Raw genomic sequence first — 22,577 nt, forward strand, 5'->3', positions numbered from 1 at the left:
TCTCATCTGACCATATCACATTCTCCCAAGCTTTCTCTGAATCATTCAGGTGTTCATTGGCAAACTTCAGACGGGCCTGTACATGAGCGTTCTTGAGCAGAGGGACTTTGCGGGCACTGCAGGATCTCAATCCATTACGGCGAAGTGTGTTACTAATGGTTTTCTTGGTGACTGTGCTCCCAGCTCCCTTGAGATCATTGACAAGCTCCTCCCGTGTAATTCTGGGCTGACCTCACCTTTCTCAGAATCATTCTTACCCCACGAGGTGAGATCTTGCATGGAGCTCCAGAGCAAGGGCGATTGACTGTGATCTTGTATTTCTTCCATTTTCAAATTATCGCACCAACAGTGATCTCTTTCTCACCAAGCGTCTTGCTGATGGTCTTGTAGCCCATTCCAGCCTTGTGCAGGTCTACAATCTTGTCTCTGACGTCCTTTGATAGCTCTTTGGTCTTGCCCATGGTGGTCGAGAGATTTGAATGGAAGAAACTGATTCTGTGACAGGAGTCTTTTATACAGGGACAGGACTAATTTGTGTGCCTTTTGTGTGGGTCTGTGGGGGTCAGAATTCTTGCTGGTTGGTAGGGGATAAAATACTTATTTCCCTTAATTAAATAAAAATTTTTATTTAATGTTTTTTTTCTGGATTTTTTTTGTTGATATTCTGTCTCTCTCTGTTAAAATAAACCTTCCATAAAAATTATAGACTGTTCAAGTCTTTGTAAGGGGGTAAACTTACAAAATCAGCAGGGGATCAAATACTTATTTCCCTCACTGTATAATTACTGTTTTTTTACAGTTCATCTCTGTTTTAAATTTTACAGTTTTTTCCTGTTTTTTTTTACAAGCATTTTCTGGCGCCCCTGCTGCCAGAAAAATACCGTTTTTTTACGCTTTTTTTTTTTTTTTTTTACAGTGTAGGCATATATTAATGTGTACATCAATGTGTTTTATCATATATTTATTCTAACTTTAAACTGTTCATTATAGCAAGCTGTAAAACAAAATTGATCTTACTCACAGCAGTTCAGAGTGCTAGTCAGTGTGTCAGTTAAACAGTTAAGCTGTTTGTTTTCTTATTGATCCCAAGCATTCTGGTTCTTCAGCCATCTTGGCACTGTCTGTATAAAGCCACACAAAAAGTTGATTAATTAATTAAAGACTTACCAATGCAGAATTTTGGAAAATATTTTTCCAAAGCAATTTACACATCTATTTCTTATACAATATAAAGAAATAAAAAAGAAACTATCACTTTATTAAGGCTGAATTTGTGAAGCTTTTATTAGGCCAACATGTGCAGACTAAAGAAACAGTAGCAGCTGAAAGAAACATTCTCCATTGTATTTGACATAGATTAGCTAAAAACCCCAGTCTATTCATACAAATTGTTTTATTGTCCATTTACCTGTAAAGTCAATACTCCCCCACGTGCATTATCTCTAAAAAACAAATGCCATTTTCAGACAAAAGAATTCTGGGCACTTTTACACAATGACAATCCAGCATCACCCAGCAACCTGAGCAGCTGTCAGTCACCCCCCAGCAAGGAGAGCAAATTTAAAAAGAGCTTTGCAGAGTTTAGAGAAGTTAGATCTGAAACTTAAAACTGCACACTTAAAGTGTTCTGGTAGCTGTTCTTAGCACTTAACAGAAAGATGAGAATGTCTGTGTTGCAGACCCTGCTTTGTTTGTTTCTGGTGCTGTCTATTAATAGCGCCTCCTCTCAGCCAGATTTACTGTACCACAGATTAATGGCGTTTGGCATGGCTACACAGGTAAGCCAGTATTTTTTTTACATATGTTAGTTGTGTTAAAATTATTGTATGTACTGACACACATTGTTTAGTTTAACCAGATTCTACATTCCATATTCTTATACTGTTACTACACATAAAAAGCTAGGGAGACAAAATGCAGAATGAAAAGCAGCCCTTATTTGCTTCTTTTTTTTTAACTACAACTCAAATTAGAAAAAAAGTTGGGGCAGTATGGAAAATGAAAAACATTGTCATTTATTTAATTCAGACAGTATGAACCCGAGTCATTTTATGTTTTGTCTGGTCAACTTCATTTTATTTGTTAAAATACCTCCATTCCTGCATTTCATGCCTGCAACATCTTGGGACAGGAGGAATTTAGGGCTAGTAATAAGGTAAAGAAATTTGTGGATTTTAACCAGGTGATGTCAATAGTTTTGAACAAAGGCAGAAAGAGAGTCTTTGAGAAGCAAAAATGGGCAGAGGATCATCAAAAATGCAAAAATTATTGAAATTATTAGAAACAATGTATCTCAAAGAAGAGTCAGAATGGATTTGCATATTTCTCCCTCTACAGTACAGAATTCCATTAAACAGTTCAAGGAATCTGGAAGAATTGCAGTGTGTAAAGGGCAAAGGCACAAGATCCTTCAGACAATACTGCATCAAGAACTTTCATTTATCAATAGCTGATATATCTACATGGGCAAGGGATTACTTTGGCAAACCTTTGTGAAGCATTACAGTATGAAGTTACATTTACAAAAGCCAGTTAAAATTTCAGTAGCACACATTAAGATGTGTTTGCCAAAGGAATTCGAAAACAAATAACACCTGAAACACTCATTACTTGGTTTCCTGAGAGGTATGTCATGGAAGGAAATGGCAACATCACAACGTGGTAAATGCTTTACTGACCCAACTTTTTTTGGAATGTTTTGCAGGCCTGAAATGCAGGAACAAATGTATGAAAACAAACTAAATGAAGTTGACAAGGCAAAACATGAAATATTTTGGGGTCATACTGTCTGCAATTAAATAAAAGTCAAAGTAAATGTAAGAAACACATTTTTACATACTGTCTCTGTTTTACATACTGTCACTGTAAACTTTCAGATCTCCAGTGGGGTCCAGTGGGGTACTCATGTCATTCAAAATTTTGCTAGACCTGGTTAAAAATGTTGTAGTGGTCAAACTGATACAGTGGGTTAGCCCAAAATTAAAGCTGAACAAAAATGAAAGAAAATGTAAATGTTTTGTTAAAGACTAAACATAAAGTCCAGAACTGTTTAGAGCCTGTGGCGCTCTGTCCAAGATATATATGATAGTGTAATGGTGTGGACCTTAATGGATAGTGTAACGGTGTGGCATATAGTGCTCTAAAATGTGCTCTAAAATGTGGCCACATTAAAGATTTTTGACTGATGTCTAGTTACTGTCAGCATTGAGTTGTAGTTGTTGCTGCTAATGATTGTGTAACCAGTTATTATGTTTAGGGTGCTTTTATTTTACATGTGTGATATACTGTAAGTGTTGCATTACGTTTTCCTTTAAATAAGTAAAATGACCAATTCATTTTTTTTAACAAAATGAATATTAAAAGACCTACATCTACAATAAATCAAACACTTGGTTTTTCTGTATGACAGGTGGTTGTTTACTGTTTATAAGCAAATTCTCTCTGAAATAAGTGCTAAAGATTAGCAGGTACTGAATGAAGACTGGATTTCCATTTGGAAGGGCTGACAAGAGGCACAGTTGACAAAAGTCATTGTATAGTGTACTTTGCATGTTGAATTTTAACCACCTTGATTTCAACTGTATACAGTTTTAAAGTTTTATGACATGGTAAGCATTGTATCTAAAATTCATTTGCAGAGAAAGCATAACTCATAGTATTAAAATGACATTTTTAAATAATTTGGGAGCCTGTAACATTTACTATGAATGACAATGCAATTGAAGACATCCAGCAGACAACTTAATTATCCCCATAATTATTATACCTTGTCATATGATAAAGCCTCTGCCAACAAACAGAAAAAGTACATGTAAACAGTAAAACATGCAAAAAAAGGAAACATGCAAATTGGAATCAGTAAATAAAATACATTTACAGTTGATTAGTAAACTAGTAATCATTATCTGACCATAAAGAAAAACCTGTCTTGTCTGTCTTTATGATGCATGCACTGTTAATGGTTGTTAAAGAGAATTTCTGGTATTACTTTCTTTGCAATTCTTTACATTTAATGTGCCTATTTATCTGTTTGCTGGTCTGGTCTTTCAGGATTTGAATAAAAATGATCAGCAGGTGCTGCTATCCCAGCTTAGCTTGCCAGATTCTGAACTGAAAGGGAGTGAAGTTTCTACTTTGGGGTCAAAACAAGATCTTACAGGGAATCTGGAGCAATCAGCAGAGATTTCTGACAGCCTCTGGCCCCGAGAGCGCAAAGCTGGCTGCAAGAGCTTTTATTGGAAAGGATTCACCTCCTGCTAAAGCCTAGCCTCTCTGCCCATATCACACTACACAAATTACTGCTTTACAGTTGACTAAGAGACATACTAGCTGTTTTGTCAAACAAGTTATCAAATAAATAAATAAAATTGTAACCTTTTTATTTATGAAATAAAGTTCAATACTTCACATTAAGATATGTGTGTTTGTGTAAATGGGAAAACTTCTACGTTAGGATAAAGAGGCAAAAGCCAGTTTAGTTGCTGGCTGATTACTACACTTTAATATGATTATTGATAATAAGTAAATATGACAGTACATATTTACATCTTTCTACTTCATTCTACTTGTTTCCCTGTTGTTCTGCTTTTGTATATCTGAGTTATTTAAAATGGACTGCTACGTTGTTAATGGTCAACCTTAGCAATATTGTGTAATGTCAGGGAACATGTTAACAGATCCAGATTTAGCAACAGTGAGGTGTGTGGACAATTAGGACACACACATTAGTGTAAAGCATTTTTCATTAGTGTTATTGACTGAAAGCTGTGTAAGTCAGTCTCAGTGGGCTCACACTGAGACATGATGGAAAAGCCTTTTAGTCATCAGTAATTGTCATTTAATTACGCTTCTGAAAGCAGCACAAATATTTTGACCCATCTGGTCTGTTTGACAAACAAGCTTAGGAAGAGAATTTGTCAGGTATAAAAAAGTGACTTTCCACTGGGTTGTTTACAAAGCAGACATCTTATCACACTGTGTGTGTGCAGACATCTTAGTGTGTGTGTGTGTGTGTGTGTGTGTGTGTGTGTGTGTGTTTGTATGTGTTGGTATGACTATTTATTTAAGAGAGATGTTTCTCTTTTACATACATTTCTACCCCTTTTAGTGGGAGCTTAACTTGTCACTTACTGTTAATGATACATAAGCACACAAACTTCACTACATAAAATAGGGTCAGAATGTATTTGATTGTCTTTGTTTGCAGTGTCCGAATCTTGATCCTTTTCATTTCTGTATGTGTCGGCATTGGTCATGGATTATGGTAACAGCACATACATTCTTTATTTTTGCAAACCTTATCTCTCAACAAACATGGCTTCCTCAAAAGACTGATCATTCATTCATTGTCTGTTTTAGCACTGCTTTAACCTATTCAGGGTCATGGTGGCTTTGATTCTCTCTCTCACTCTCTCTCTCTCTTACACACACACAGGACAATTGAAGTAGCTCTAGTTAACCTGACTGTATGTCTTTGGACTTGTGGGAGGAAACCGGAGCACCCACAGGAAACCCACGCAGACCCAGAAAGCACATTCAAACTCCATACAGTCGGGACCCAGACCACTCCACCTGGGAATTTAACCCAGGAAGTTCTTGCTGTATTGTACTGTTTAAAGTGTTATTATAAAACTGCTGCAAAATGAAAAAAATGGATTTTGAAAACAGTGCTGAAGAGTTAGATATTTTTTTCAGACACAATCACCAATTATATGTTAAGAAAAAATTTTTACTTTCTGTGGAAGGAGGGTTAAAATTCTTAATACATTTTCTGTTTTGTGTCCTTGCATAGATGGCACCCCAAATCATTGTAACTTATTACCATTATAAAAACATTAAATGAATTATATTTCTAGGGTGATGCAGGCAAAAATCTTAGAATGCTTTAATTGACAGCAACATCAAGTAGTTAGTAAAAATAGTATAATTTGCCATAAATGTCATTACTCAATTTAGTGAATACTTTTGTTTATTGAACCAACAATTAGACCTACATTTATAAACCTAATTTTTTTTTCAGTCAAAGTAATAGAATTGCCATTGTTTAGGTTAAATATTACTATATTATCGCAGGTAATCCACGCGCTCCATCAACATGTTAATACAACCCCAAATCAGAAAAAGTTGGGGCAGTATGGAAAATGCAAATAAAATAAAAATGCAGTGTTCCTTACATTTACTTTTACTTTTATTTAATTGCAGACAGTTTGAACCCAAGATATTTCATGTTTTGTTTGCTCAACTTCATTTCATTTGTTAATATACCTCAATTCCTGCATTTCAGGCCTGCAACACATTCCAAAAAAGTTGGGACGGGGGCAATTTAGGGCTAGTAATGAGGTGAAAAAACTAAATAACACTCAACAATAGCTGATATAACCGCATGGGCAGGGATTACTTTGGCAAACCTTTGTCAACATTGAGTTTCATGCACAAATGCCACTTAAAACTCCACTGTGCAAAAAAAGCAGCCTTATGTGAACCATGCCCAGAAGCAGTGTCAGCTTCTCTGGGCTTGGAGGCATCTAGGATGGACCATCACACAGTGGAAATGTGTATTGTGGTCAGATGAATCAGTATTCCAGGTCAATTTTGAAAAAGAAAAAAAGGACACTGTGTGCTCCGGACCAAAGACTCCAGACTGTTATCAGCAACAAGTCCAAAAGCCAGGGTCTGTCATGGTATGGGGTTGTGTCAGTGCCCTTGGCAAAGGTAATTTACACTTCTGTGATGGCAGCATTACTGCAGAAAAGTACATTGAGATCTTAGAGCAAAATATGCTGCCTTTAAGATGTCATCTTTTCCAGGGTTGTCCATGCATTTTTCAACAAGACAATGCAAAACCACATGCTGCACACTAACAAAGGCATGGCTGCGGAAGAAGAGGGTACGGGTACTGGACTGGCCTGCCTGCAGTCCTGACCTGTCCTCAACAGAGAATGTGTGGAGAATTTTTAAATGTAGAATGCGACAACATGATCCCGTACTGTTGCACATCTTAAGATGTGTTTGCAGGAAGAATGGGACAAAATAAAACCTGAAACACTAAATCACTTGGTATCCTCGATGCCAAAACATCTTTTAAGTGTGGTGAAAAGAAATGGCAACATTACAGAGTGATAAATGCTTTACTGTCCCAACTTTTTTTGGAATGTGTTGCAGGCCTGAAACGCAGGAATTTATGGGTTTTATTTATTTATTTATTTATTTTTAATGAAATTAAGTTGAGCAGACAAAACATAAAATATCTCAGGTTCACCCTGTCTGCAATGAAATAAAAGTCAAAGTTAATGTAAGAAACTCTGTTTTTTTTTTATTATTTGCATTTTCCATGCTGTCCCAACTTTTTCAGATTTTGGGTTGTACATCAATGCAAAAACATTTTGTAACTGCACTTCATATAAGATAGCTTTTTATCTTATATGAATTGAAATTACAAAGTGTTTTTATTATTCTTTTTATGATATATAATATCAATACAAGAATATACAGTGTATCACAAAAGTGAGTACACCCCTCACATTTCTGCAGATATTTAAGTATATCTTTTCATGGGACAACACTGACAAAATGAAAATTTGACACAATGAAAAGTAGTCTGTGTGCAGCTTATATAACAGTGTAAATTTATTCTTCCCTCAAAATAACTCAAAATACAGCCATTAATGTCTAAACCACCGGCAACAAAAGTGAGTACACCCCTAAGAGACTACACCCCTAAATGTCCAAATTGAGCACTGCTTGTCATTTTCCCTCCAAAATGTCATGTGATTTGTTAGTGTTACTAGGTCTCAGGTATGCATAGGGAGCAGGTGTGTTCAATTTAGTAGTACAGCTCTCACACTCTCTCATACTGGTCACTGAAAGTTCCAACATGGCACCTCATGGCAAAGAACTCTCTGAGGATCTTAAAAGACGAATTGTTGCGCTACATGAAGATGGCCAAGGCTACAAGAAGATTGCCAACACCCTGAAACTGAGCTGCAGCACAGTGGCCAAGATCATCCAGCGTTTTAAAAGAGCAGGGTCCACTCAGAACAGACCTCGCGTTGGTCGTCCAAAGAAGCTGAGTGCACGTGCTCAGCGTCACATCCAACTGCTGTCTTTGAAAGATAGGTGCAGGAGTGCTGTCAGCATTGCTGCAGAGATTGAAAAGGTGGGGGGTCAGCCTGTCAGTGCTCAGACCATACGCCGCACACTACATCAAATTGGTCTGCATGGCTGTCACCCCAGAAGGAAGCCTCTTCTGAAGTCTTTACACAAGAAAGCCCGCAAACAGTTTGCTGAAGACATGTCAACAAAGGACATGGATTACTGGAACCATGTCCTATGGTCTGATGAGACCAAGATTAATTTGTTTGGTTCAGATGGTCTCAAGCATGTGTGGTGGCAATCAGGTGAGAAGTACAAAGATAAGTGTGTCATGCCTACAGTCAAGCATGGTGGTGGGAATGCCATGGTCTGGGGCTGCATGAGTGCAGCAGGTGTTAGGGAGTTACATTTCATTGAGGGACACATGAACTCCAATATGTACTGTGAAATACTGAAGCAGAGCATGATCCCCTCCCTCCGGAAACTGGGTCGCAGGGCAGTGTTCCAGCATGATAATGACCCCAAACACACCTCTAAGACGACCACTGCTTTATTGAAGAGGCTGAGGGTAAAGGTGATGGACTGGCCAAGCATGTCTCCAGACCTAAACCCAATAGAACATCTTTGGGGCATCCTCAAGCGGAAGGTGGAGGAGCGCAAAGTCTCGAATATCCGCCAGCTCCGTGATGTCGTCATGGAGGAGTGGAAAAGCATTCCAGTGGCAACCTGTGAAGCTCTGGTAAACTCCATGCCCAGGAGAGTTAAGGCAGTTCTGGGAAATAATGGTGGCCACACAAAATATTGACACTTCAGGAACTTTCACTAAGGGGTGTACTCACTTTTGTTGCCGGTGGTTTAGACATTAATGGCTGTATATTGAGTTATTTTGAGGGAAGAATAAATTTACACTGTTATATAAGCTGCACACAGACTACTTTTCATTGTGTCAAAGTGACATTTTGCCAGTGTTGTCCCATGAAAAGATATACTTAAATATCTGCAGAAATGTGAGGGGTGTACTCACTTTTGTGATACACTGTATATGAGGAATATTTTTTACGTTTTTCCATATGCATAATGTATATTTAACTTATATGTATATGTTAAATGTATATGTATACTTACTTATATGTATATTTTTCCCATATAGCAAAGTCTATGACACCTACACGTAACCTACATCACATATACACATACAGTATGTATATACAAATAAGCTTCTCCACGTTTTATTACATTATAGACTCATTTTATAATACATTCATTCATTTTAATTCATTTTTTGTCACAAAATTCTACACAAAATAGCCCACAATGACAAAGTGAAAGCAGGTTTTTAGACATTTGTGCTAATTTATTAAAAATCTAAATGTAACTGTACACAAGTGTGCACACCCTTTTATACAACACTCAAAAGTTCACTGAGGTGCATTTTGTTTTCACTGACACTGCTTGAAATGTTTCTACAATTTAATTGGAGTATACCTGTGGTAAATTCAATTGATTGGACATGATTGGGGATGCTAACACCTGCCTATATAAGGTCCCACAGTTGACAATGCATATCAGAGCAAACTCCAAGCCATGGGGTCAAAGGAATTATCTGCAGACCTCAGAAACAGGATTGTGTCAAGGCATAGATCTGGAGAAGGGTACAGAAAATTGCTGCAGCTTTACAGGTCCCAAAGTGGACATTGGCCACCATTATTCGTAAATGGAAATAGTTTGGAACCACCAAAAATCTTCCTAGACCTGGCAGCCCGGCCAAACTGAGCGATCGGGGAGAACAGGCCTTGGCCAGGGAGGTGAGCAGGAACCCGAGGGTCACTCTGACAGAGCTCCAGCATATCCTTGTGGAGATGGGAGAACCTATCAGAAGATCAACCATCCAAGCAGCACTCCACAAATCACGCTTTTATAGTAGAGTGGCCAGATGGTAGCCACTCCTTAGTAAAAGGCACATGACAGCTCACTTATAGTTTGCTAAAAGGCACCTAGAGGACTCTCAAACCATGAGAAACAAGATTCTCTGGTCTGATGAAACCAAAATGAGACTTTTTGGCCTGAATACCAAGCGCCATGTCTGGAGGAAACCAGGCACCGCTCATCACCTGGCTAATGCCATCCCTAGAGTGAAGCATGCCGGTGGCAGCATCATGATGTGGAGATGTTTTTCAGCAGCTTCATAAAAAACTCCAGCAGCGCTGCTGTGTCTGATCCACTCATACCAGCACAACACACACTAACACACCACTACCATGTCAGTGTCACTGCAGTGCTCACAATAATCCATCACTTAAATAATATCTGCTCTGTGGTGGTCCTATGGGGGTTCTGACCATTGAAGAATTATTTATGCATAAAAACATATTTGCATACACATTTCAATGGGCCATACATATATGTCAATATATGAAATTGTTCAAATTTCTAATAGGTTTTATATGTAGTTTGCACAAATATGGGCATATATTTTCTATATGAAAAATTTATATATGTACATCTATTACCTTTGCATTTGGAAAGGCCCATTATGCATTGTAGGTAACATATTTGGATCCTGTCAGGTGACTTGAAGTGACTTGATGTGAACCAGGTTTTGCAGTGGAAAAGGAAAGTGGAAATTTAGACATCTTGGTATACTGCACAATTACAGGTGGAAATGTTTATCCTGGAAAATCCAGCATTTACAGAGTTTGCTGACATTTGCTTAATTTGTTATGTACATCTACATAACAAATTAAGCAGTTCTAAGAGAGGGTACTGCCTAAATCAGGGGTATTCAACTAAAATTTAAAGGGGTCCAGTTAGAGAAAATTTCTTGAAGCAAAGGTCCGGAATGTTTAACTATATATATATATATATATATATATATATATATACAGTGTATCACAAAAGTGAGTACACCCCTCACATTTCTGCAGATATTTAAGTATATCTTTTCATGGGACAACACTGACAAAATGACACTTTGACACAATGAAAAGTAGTCTGTGTGCAGCTTATATAACAGTGTAAATTTATTCTTCCCTCAAAATAACTCAATATACAGCCATTAATGTCTAAACCACCGGCAACAAAAGTGAGTACACCCCTTAGTGAAAGTTCCTAAAGTGTCAATATTTTGTGTGGCCACCATTATTTCCCAGAACTGCCTTAACTCTCCTGGGCATGGAGTTTACCAGAGCTTCACAGGTTGCCACTGGAATGCTTTTCCACTCCTCCATGACGACATCACGGAGCTGGCGGATATTCGAGACTTTGCGCTCCTCCACCTTCCGCTTGAGGATGCCCCAAAGATGTTCTATTGGGTTTAGGTCTGGAGACATGCTTGGCCAGTCCATCACCTTTACCCTCAGCCTCTTCAATAAAGCAGTGGTCGTCTTAGAGGTGTGTTTGGGGTCATTATCATGCTGGAACACTGCCCTGCGACCCAGTTTCCGGAGGGAGGGGATCATGCTCTGCTTCAGTATTTCACAGTACATATTGGAGTTCATGTGTCCCTCAATGAAATGTAACTCCCCAACACCTGCTGCACTCATGCAGCCCCAGACCATGGCATTCCCACCACCATGCTTGACTGTAGGCATGACACACTTATCTTTGTACTCCTCACCTGATTGCCGCCACACATGCTTGAGACCATCTGAACCAAACAAATTAATCTTGGTCTCATCAGACCATAGGACATGGTTCCAGTAATCCATGTCCTTTGTTGACATGTCTTCAGCAAACTGTTTGCAGGCTTTCTTGTGTAGAGACTTCAGAAGAGGCTTCCTTCTGGGGTGACAGCCATGCAGACCAATTTGATGTAGTGTGCGGCATATGGTCTGAGCACTGACAGGCTGACCCCCCACCTTTTCAATCTCTGCAGCAATGCTGACAGCACTCCTGCGCCTATCTTTCAAAGACAGCAGTTGGATGTGATGCTGAGCACGTGCACTCAGCTTCTTTTGACGACCAACGCGAGGTCTGTTCTGAGTGGACCCTGCTCTTTTAAAACGCTGGATGATCTTGGCCACTGTGCTGCAGCTCAGTTTCAGGGTGTTGGCAATCTTCTTGTAGCCTTGGCCATCTTCATGTAGCGCAACAATTCGTCTTTTAAGATCCTCAGAGAGTTCTTTGCCATGAGGTGCCATGTTGGAACTTTCAGTGACCAGTATGAGAGAGTGTGAGAGCTGTACTACTAAATTGAACACACCTGCTCCCTATGCACACCTGAGACCTAGTAACACTAACGAGTCACATGACATTTTGGAGGGAAAATGACAAGCAGTGCTCAATTTGGACATTTAGGGGTGTAGTCTCTTAGGGGTGTACTCACTTTTGTTGCCGGTGGTTTAGACATTAATGGCTGTATATTAAGTTATTTTGAGGGAAGAATAAATTTACACTGTTATATAAGCTGCACACAGACTACTTTTCATTGTGTCAAAGTGTCATTTTGTCAGTGTTGTCCCATGAAAAGATATACTTAAATATCTGCAGAAATGTGAGGGGTGTACTCACTTTTGTGATACACTGTATATATATATATATATATATATATATATACACAGTATATATATATATACTGTATATATATATATATATATATATATACATATACAGTGGTTGGACAAAATAACTGAAACACCTGGTTTTAGACCACAATAATTTATTAGTATGGTGTAAGGCCTCCTTTTGCGGCCAATACAGCATCAATTCGTCTTGGAAATGACATATACAAGTCCTGCACAGTGGTCAGAGGGATTTTAAGCCATTCTTCTTGCAGGATAGTGGCCAGGTCACTACGTGATGCTGGTGGAGGAAAACGTTTTCTGACTCGCTTCTCCAAAACACCCCAAAGTGGCTCAATAATATTTAGATCTGGTGACTGTGCAGGCCATGGGAGATGTTCAACTTCACTTTCATGTTCATCAAACCAATCTTTCACCAGTCTTGCTGTGTGTATTGGTGCATTGTCATCCTGATACACGGCACCGCCATTGGATGGACATGGTCCTCCAGAATGGTTCGGTAGTCCTTGGCAGTGACGCTCCCATCTAGCACAAGTATTGGGCCAAGGGAATGCCATGATATGGCAGCCCAAACCATCACTGATCCACCCCCATGCTTCACTCTCGGCATGCAACAGTCTGGGTGGTATGCTTCTTTGGGGCTTCTCCACACCGTAACTCTCCCGGATGTGGGGAAAACAGTAAAGGTGGACTTATCAGAGAACAATACATGTTTCACATTGTCCACAGCCCAAGATTTGCGCTCCTTGCACCATTGAAACCGACGTTTGGCATTGGCACGAGTGACCAAAGGTTTGGCTATAGCAGCCCGGCCATGTATATTGACCCTGTGGAGCTCCCGACGGACAGTTCTGGTCACGCTGAGACGCTAGCCTAGTTGTTTGTTTGCAGCCTTTAGCTAAATAACTTTTTATATACGTATGTTTTAAACATATAATTTATACGTTAATCTTCCGTGTGTTGTTGATTTAGTTTTATTTTGTCTATCGTAAAAAAGCGCTTGTGTTTACTAACGTAAATTCGTGCTGTGTTGGAAACTAGGAAACTTCTGCTACCGGCATTTGTTTGTACGCTAGCCTAGTTGTTTGTTTGTAGCCTTTAGCTAAATAACTTTTTATATACGTATGTTTTAAACATATAATTTATACGTTAATCTTCCGTGTGTTGTTGATTTAGTTTTATTTTGTTTATCGTAAAAAAAAGCGCTTGTGTTTACTAACGTAAATTCGTGCTGTGTTGGAAACTAGGAAACTTCTGCTACCGGCATCCGAACAAAGCCGGTTTTGTTTGTTTTTGTACTTCAGCGCATAAACATCATAATTATCCAGAATTAAAACTGTTTTCGGTCCGCACGAAGCGCGTTTGTGTTTGGTTGTGTTCTGTATTTCAGCTCTTAAAACACCTTTGTTTTGTGGGGAGTTATAACCGTTTCTGTTCGTAGGAAGCGCGTTTATTTGTTTAGTACACCAGCGCATAACACCGTTCTCCTTTAGAATTACAGCCGCTTTTGTCCGAACGAAGCGTGTTTGTGTTGTTTGGTTGGTGGTTTTTGTATTCCAGCTCATCATCGCCTGTTTCATCCGGAATTAAAGCCGTTCTTCTGTGACTACCAGCAGAAGCGCCGGTGAATCCAACATTAACATCATCTCCAACTCATCTTGTAAAGCTAAGTACATTTCTTTGCTACTATGGCCCCAGCAGGAGCATTATATCCATGTTCCGAGTGTAATATGTTCAGTTATTCCTTCTCCGTGTTTAGTGATAACTTTACATGTGATAAGTGTAGATTAGTTGTTAGTCTGACGGAGAAGATCTCAGTGTTAGAAGGGCGCATTCGGGCTTTAGAACAGACTACTACTAGTGAGTGCTTAGATTCAGCTGTAGCAGTCCCGAATGGCAGCAGTTCAGGTGTAGAACCCCAGACTCCGGCATTAGAGCCCTCACAGCGGGGCGACTGGGTGACGTCTCGGCGACATAGTCGTAGGGAAAAGCACCGACCATCTCAGTTGCACGTGTCCAACAGGTTTTCCCCACTCAGTGAGCCACCCGCTGAGAAGCCTGTTAATGTAAGTGCTCTGGTTATAGGAGATTCTCAGCTCCGACACGTGCGTATTGCAACCCCCATAGAGACACCAGCAACCATAGTCACTTGTATTCCGGGGGCCAGGGCGCCTGACATCAGAGCAAATCTAAAAGTGCTGGCTAATGCTAATCGTAGATTTTCGAAGATTGTTATCCACGTCGGCACTAATGATGTTCGTTTACGGCAGTCTGAGGTTACTAAGAGTAATGTTAAAGAGGTGTGTGAGTTAGCTAGGTCGATGTCTGAGGCAGTAGTGTGCTCTGGCCCCTTACCGATTCGACCCAGTGGCGAAACCTACAGCAGGTTGTTGTCGCTGAACCGCTGGATGTCTAAATGGTGCTCAGAAAACTGCATTGATTTTGTAGATAACTGGTCCACCTTTGAGGGAAGGCCTGGTCTTTTGAAGCGGGATGGTGTCCACCCCACGTGGGAGGGTGCTGCTCGCATTTCTTGCAGCATAGGTGACAGGCTTTACCACCGCGTTAGTGTAGCGGCAGATAGTGTTAAATGACTATCCAGAGCCAAGACCAGGCAGCAGACTAACAGGCCTAACCGACTGTCTGCGAGTCGCCATCGGACGTCACCTGGAATCCTTAGGTCACAAACCATTGAGACTGTATCTGTTTACCGTGGCGGGTGTAAGCCAAAACAAAATCAAAAAGTATGTCATAATAACTTAATTAAAATTAATCTAAATGAGCATCATGAAAACCCTAGTAAAGTTAAACTAAAGTTAGGACTTCTAAACATCAGGTCACTTGCATGCAAAACAGTAATTGTAAATGAAATAATTACAGATAATTGTCTTAGTGCCCTGTGTTTAACCGAGACCTGGGCTAGACCTGATGAGTATCTAGGTTTAAATGAAGCATCTCCTCCGGGTTACAGTTATGAACATAAGCCACGTCTTAGCGGTCGTGGTGGAGGAATAGCCACAATTTATGATAAAGACATAGGTCTTACTGTAAAATCATCTCCCATAACAAACTCGTTTGAAGTTCTTATCTCTGACATAACCAATAAATGTTCATCTGATAAAACTAGTATGTTTAAGCTGGTTACTGTTTATCGACCCCCTGGTCCTTACTCAGAATTTCTTAACGAATTTGCCGATTTTCTTTCTAAATTAGTTTTATCAACTAAGAAAGCTTTAATTGTTGGTGACTTTAATATTCATTATGAGGATAAGTGTAATCCACTCAAAATTGCGTTTGACTCTATTTTAGAATCCTTAGGCATCACCCAAAATGTAACAGGACCCACTCACCGCTGTAAACATACCTTAGATTTAATACTTACTTATGGTATAAACATAGACAACCTGGAAATTATACCACAGAATGACTTAATCTCTGATCACTCTCTACTAATTTATGAAGTGTCCCTGTCCAATAATATACAGCAACCAAATCGTTTTAAATATAAGCGCACTATTACATCTGCAACTGCAGCAGCGTTCATAAACTGCCTACCAGAATTACCAAATATATCAGCATCAGAACCTAAAGAACTAGATCAGGCAACTCAAAACCTAGAGACCGTACTGCGCACAACCTTAGATAACGTAGCCCCACTCAAAACTAAACTGATTAGGGAGAAAAAACTTGCTCCTTGGTACAATGACCACACATGCGCACTTAAACAAGCAGCACGAAAATTAGAACGCAAGTGGCGTCACACTACACTAGAAGTGTATAAGATTGCTTGGAAAGATGCTCTAACTGAGTATAAACATGCACTTATAAAAGCTAAATCTTTATATTATTCATCCCTAATAGAGAAAAATAAAAACAATCCCAGATTCCTTTTTGAGACAGTGTCCAAATTAACTAAAAACGTTAATGAAACTGAATCTAATATACCGCCTGACTGTACCAGCCATGATTTTTTAAAATTCTTTAATGACAAGATAGAAAAAATACGACTTCAGAGTCAGAGTGTGTCACTTGCCAATGTTAAGTATGGACTCACTCCGAGCAGCATTGGTGATAACAGTGGTGATAATAGTAACGAGTTAATCCAACTAAATTCCTTTAATCCAATCTCCCAAAATGAACTAACTGTGTTGATTAAATCATCGAAGTCATCATCGTGTATACTCGATCCTGTTCCAACTCGTTTACTTAAAGATTTACTCCCAGCTATTGTAGAGCCCCTGCTTACATTAATCAATGCATCCCTTAGCCTTGGATATGTACCTAAATTGTTTAAAAGTGCTGTTATTAAACCCCTGATTAAAAAACCTAATCTTGATCCACATGTACTAGCTAATTATAGGCCAATTTCAAACCTTCCTTTTGTCTCAAAGATATTAGAAAAAGTCGTTTCCAAACAGCTATGTTCTTATTTGAATGAAAATTGTATTCATGAAAAATTTCAATCAGGATTTAGACCCAACCATAGTACCGAAACCGCATTAATTAGAGTAGTTAACGAGTTGTTAATGTCTTCTGATAATGGATGTGTCTCTTTTCTTGTTCTATTAGATCTTAGTGCAGCGTTTGATACGGTCGATCATAACATTTTACTGGAGAGGCTAGAAAATACAGTAGGTGTTAAAGGACTCGCACTCTCTTGGTTTAAATCATATCTGACTGACCGCTCTCAATTCGTTTATGTAAATAATAAATGCTCGGAAACTACAAAAGTAAAGTATGGTGTTCCACAGGGGTCGGTACTGGGACCGCTATTATTTACACTCTATATGCTTCCACTAGGTGAAATTATTCATAAACATGGCATAAACTTTCACTGCTATGCAGATGACACACAGCTGTATATATCAGCCAAACCAAATGATACTGACACAATCAGTAAGATAGAAGATTGTGTAAACGACATAAAAAACTGGATGTCGTGTAATTTTCTTTTACTTAATTCAGATAAAACAGAGGTTTTACTTGTTGGCTCTAAAGCTGCAAGAGACAAATTGTCTAACCTGGTGCTAAACTTAAACACGTTCTCTGTTACTCCCAGCCCAGATGTAAAAAACTTAGGTGTCACAATAGATTCAGATCTCTCATTTGATACACACGTTAATAATACTACTAGAGTTGCTTTCTATCATTTGCGTAACATTTCTAAAATAAGAAATATACTATCTGTTAATGACGCCGAAAAACTGATCCATGCGTTTATAACTTCTCGGTTAGATTATTGTAATGCTCTTCTAACTGGATGCTCTGGTAGATCCTTAAACAAACTCCAGTTAGTTCAAAATGCAGCAGCTCGAGTGCTAACTAGAACTAAAAAATTTGACCATATTACTCCTGTTCTATCATCTCTACACTGGCTGCCAGTTAAATTTCGCATTGATTACAAAATACTTTTACTAACTTATAAAGCGCTACATGGTCTGGCTCCACAGTATCTGAGTGAACTTATTAATCACTACAGCCCAGCGCGTCCACTTCGTTCACAAGATGCAGGGTTACTTATAGTTCCTAAAATTAAAAAGATCACGGCTGGTGGAAGAGCGTTTTCCTACAAAGCTCCACAACTCTGGAATAATCTTCCTGCCTCTATTCGGGATTCGGACACAGTCTCAATGTTTAAGTCTAGACTGAAAACATATTTATTTTCTCAGGCTTTTGATTAGTATAGACAAAGGCGCAGAGCTTGGGGGTTCTTGGTCATAGAAACCTGTGGTGATCAGGGATGTTGGGTTGCTGTCGTTCTGCCTCTCTTGTCCGATCACTCAGGTTTGGTGACGGTGGGGAGATGGGCGCTGATGTCCTGTGAAAGCCTTCATGACCTTGTTACCTGCTTGCTCTCCCTTTTAGTTATGCTGTAATAATTAGGGCTGCCGGAGTCTAAAACTCTCTGTAAAACTGTTTGTCAACTAGCATTGTACATTATTAACTACATTCTCTGTTGTTTTACCCCGAGGGCATTCTGATGGAAACCTGTTTACCCGCCGAGGTTAAGGATTGAAGTCGAGACTGCCGGGACAACGATGCTGCTCCTGTCAGATGTGACTGGTCTGGAGTAATTGCAACGACAAGAAATCACTACAGACTTTATTGAAGACTAGAGTGGATAACAACTCTATTATTATTTAATTGTTTATTTATCTATTTATTACCAGTTATGACTTTTAGATCATTTAATTCTGTGTTTGTATGATTTGTGTAAATCGTGTATTTATTTAAAGTATCCTCCAGGCCACCCATGAAGGATGGGCCCTGCTGAGTCTGGTTCCTCTCAAGGTTTCTTCCTGTAATTTTCAGGGAGTTTTTCCTTGCCACAGTCGCCCTCGGCTTGCTCAACAGGGGTTTTTGTATCTGTTGGTCCTGGATTTTGTAAAGTTGCTTTGAGACAATGTCTATTGTAAAAAGCGCTATATAAATAAAGTTGACTTGACTTGACTTGACTTGACTTCTGGTGGAGACAGGAGAGTTGAGGTGCACATTTAATTCTGCCGTGATTTGGGCAGCCGTGGTTTTATGTTTTTTGGATACAATCCGGGTTAGCACCCGAACATCCCTTTCAGACAGCTTCCTCTTGCGTCCACAGTTAATCCTGTTGGATGTGGTTTGTCCTTCTTGGTGGTATGCTGACATTACCCTGGATACCGTGGCTCTTGATACATCACAAAGACTTGCTGTCTTGGTCACAGATGCGCCAGCAAGACGTGCACCAACAATTTGTCCTCTTTTGAACTCTGGTATGTCACCCATAATGTTGTGTGCATTGCAATATTTTGAGCAAAACTGTGCTCTTACCCTGCTAATTGAACCTTCACACTCTGCTCTTACTGGTGCAATGTGCAATTAATGAAGATTGGCCACCAGACTGGTCCAATTTAGCCATGAAACCTCCCACACTAAAATGACAGGTGTTTCAGTTATTTTGTCCAACCCCTGTATATATATATATATAAATATATATATATAATGTAAATATATTGATATTTACATTTTCAGCATTTAGCAGACGCTTTTATCCAAAGCGACTTACACAATGAGCGGAACACAATGAGCAATTGAGTGTTAAGGGCCTTGCTCAGGGACCCAACAGTGGCAACTTGGTGGTGGTGGGGCTTGAACCGGCAACCTTCTGTTTATTAGTCCAGTACCTTAACCACTATAACATATATACAATATAGTATAATGTAGCCTAGTAGTTGTATCAACATCTGCATGTTATCAATAACTGTCAAATCAAATGTCTGTTTATTTATTAGGATTTTAACGTCATGTTTTACACTTTGGTTACATTCATGACAGGAACGGTGGTTACTCATTACACAAGATTCATCAGGTCACAAGGTTATATCGAACACAGTCATGGACAATTTAGTATCTCCAATACACCTCACTTGCATGTTTTTGGACTGTGGGAGGAAACCGGAGCACCGAAGGAAACCCATGCGGACACGGGGAGAACATGCACACACAGAGAGGACCCGGACCGCCCCACCTTATAAAACCTTTCTCTTATCAAATTAAGAGAAAATAAAAATAAATTGTGCTCCAGTGGGAAGTAAGAACAGAAATGAGTCTCTCCATCACGGATTAAATGCTGTAATTTCGCTGTACACGTTTCTTTTTTGGAGAGCGCCATTTGTCTCCTGTCTCACTCGTCTTTTTCTCAACTTTCTCCTGCACAGTTGTCTGTATCTCTCCCTTCGTTTTTTCTACATTCGCTATCTTTCTTTTTCTTTCCACCATCTTTTCACATGTAACTCGCCTCTAACTCTCTCAACTGTCTGCACTGCAGTCGCAGTGTTCACCGGCTGGAATGCACAGACTTGATTGGCTGAGTGGTGTCACGTGATTGGTTCTCATCCGCTAAACCGCTACCGTAAAGACTACAAAAGCTGCGCCGGTTAAAATAGAAGCGCTCCGTCAGGTTTCAAATAATAACTTTCTGTTTTGGCTATAGGTCCGGGTCCGTATGGGACAGCTTCTGGGTCCGGAGCCTGTTAGTGACCTGTTAGTGACCTCTGGCCTAAATAATTAAATGACGAAACAGTTAAGAGTTGTTTGTGGCTGATTGTAAAGACCCATTGCATATATAGTGTTCCAAAGCTCCACTGGCAGATCTGTTTTGCAGCCCCAGCCAACCCTCCTTTTCCACTGCAACGCCTGGAAGTCACTTCAAGTCACCTGACAGGATCAAAATAAGTTACCTACAATGCATACTGAAGGCATTAACAAGAAGTGATAAGGATGGACCTTTAAAGAGTAAGCCACAAAAGTCATTAATATATTTTAGCTCAATGATCTGCATTTTTGATAAGATAAGATAATTCTTTATTTGTCCCACAGTGGGGAAATTCACTGTGTTACAGCAGCGAAGGGATAGCAAGGCACTCAGTACAAAAAATAGACAGTACAATGTAAAACATATATACATGTAATGTAATATAATGTAAAATAATATATACATTATCAATAATAAAAGTCGAAAACTCTGAAAAAATCTTATTTACAAATGATTGCTCATGAAATCTTAAATTGCACATAGAAAGTGAAAAACAATAGCTTGGTGACAGCTTAGATAGCTTGGTGACAGCTTCTCCTCGTGTTAAAAAGGTTTTAACACAACCTGAGGTTAACTAAACATTGTTCACATTCTGAATCTTCAAATTATCTCTGGGGATTATTACAGGCATAATCATATATTTCTGCCTATTCAAATTTGGTACACATATGGGGCATGGAGGCACAGATAATTGATGTGTTAGTTTCTCTTAACTGACTCTCATCTACACCTTGCTGGGTGCTTAATTGCTCCAGATAGGAGTGTTTCTATATTTCACACTTTCTTTTTTCACAGACTTGCCAGCTTTTCTGTTTGACAATCTGCTATTTCTCTGAAACCATGAAACCAGGCTTGCTGGTGAGGAGAGGAGTCAGAATTTTTTTTTGCATTTAACGTAATTGCTTATTATTATCAAGGCAAAAGGATGTTCTATTCTTTACACCAAAAAACCTTAATTACTGCTGATTGCACCTGTATGTGTGTGGAGTCATTTAAAAGTGTGCCAGTTAAGGCTGATTGTGAAATGGTTTGTGTTTGAGGAATGTATGTAGCTGGGTTGTGTGTAAATGTACTCAAACCTCAGTAGGAACTAATTGTAAGCAAGTGTATGAGGCGGTGTGTATGTAAGTATGTGTGTGTGGTCATGCCTGTAAATAGGCAGTGATTTTGATGGCAGGTGCTCCTTTCTCTTTTCATTGAGTCACTGAGCTGCTTCTGAATATCACTAATTCTGCATCTCGGTTTTTCATACTTTCATACAGATATATCGTATCTTACAAATACGCACACACAATCAATCAGCCTTCATTTAAACTTAGTACAGATATTATTTACAATATATCCTATTAAATAAATAAAGGACTAATAAAAAAGCAGCAAGTAATACAAAAATGTATATGTGTGTGTGTGTGTGTGTGTGTGTGTGTGTGTGTGTGTGTGTGTGTGTGTGTGTGTGTGTGTGTGTGTGTGTGTGTGTGGTTTTGCATTGTCTTGTTAAAATAAGCATTGATGTCCCTGGAAAAATGTTGCTTTAAAATCTCAATGTTCTTTTCTGCATTAATGCTGCCATCACAAAACTGCAAATTATCTTTGCCAAAAGCACTGACATAACCCCATACAGCCTAGATGGTCCTTTTCATTGTTGGTCCAGAGTACACAACACCGATTTCTTCCCAAAAAGATCTATTACTGCAGCTGACAGCAATATACATTTCAAGTGTGTGACGGTCCATCCCAGATGTCTCCAAGCCCAGAAAACTCAACAGTGCTGTAGTGCTAAAGTAAACCAGACAAACCGTGTTGGGTTCTGTGACAACTTTTTTTCTGATTTGGGGTTTTACATACACATACACTACACATCACACACACTAACCAAAATAACACTTTAGCAGGAA

The 22,577-nt window shown here is 39.2% G+C and overlaps 1 protein-coding gene across 1 annotated transcript; it reads left to right on the plus strand.

Annotated features, from left to right (window-relative positions):
• Positions 1–1,658: 1,658 nt before the first annotated feature.
• sst1.2 (somatostatin 1, tandem duplicate 2) lies at positions 1,659–4,281 on the plus strand. Its single transcript, XM_063017378.1, has 2 exons — positions 1,659–1,786; positions 3,972–4,281. Exons 1-2 carry the CDS (start codon positions 1,659–1,661, stop codon positions 4,258–4,260), a joined length of 417 nt encoding a protein of 138 aa, XP_062873448.1. The 3' UTR covers positions 4,261–4,281.
• The last annotated feature ends 18,296 nt before the right edge of the window (positions 4,282–22,577 follow it).

Source organism: Trichomycterus rosablanca, chromosome 20, assembly GCF_030014385.1.
Source record: "Trichomycterus rosablanca isolate fTriRos1 chromosome 20, fTriRos1.hap1, whole genome shotgun sequence".
Classification (NCBI taxonomy): Eukaryota; Metazoa; Chordata; class Actinopteri; order Siluriformes; family Trichomycteridae; genus Trichomycterus; species Trichomycterus rosablanca.

Excerpts from the sequence above, each read along its gene's own strand:
- sst1.2 (XM_063017378.1), top strand. The coding sequence starts at position 1,659 with ATGAGAATGTCTGTGTTGCAGACCCTGCTTTGTTTGTTTCTGGTGCTG. Across the intron at positions 1,787-3,971 it reads ATGGCTACACAGGTAAGCCA|AGAATTTCTGGTATTACTTT; the intron begins GTATTTTTTTTA and ends TGGTTGTTAAAG.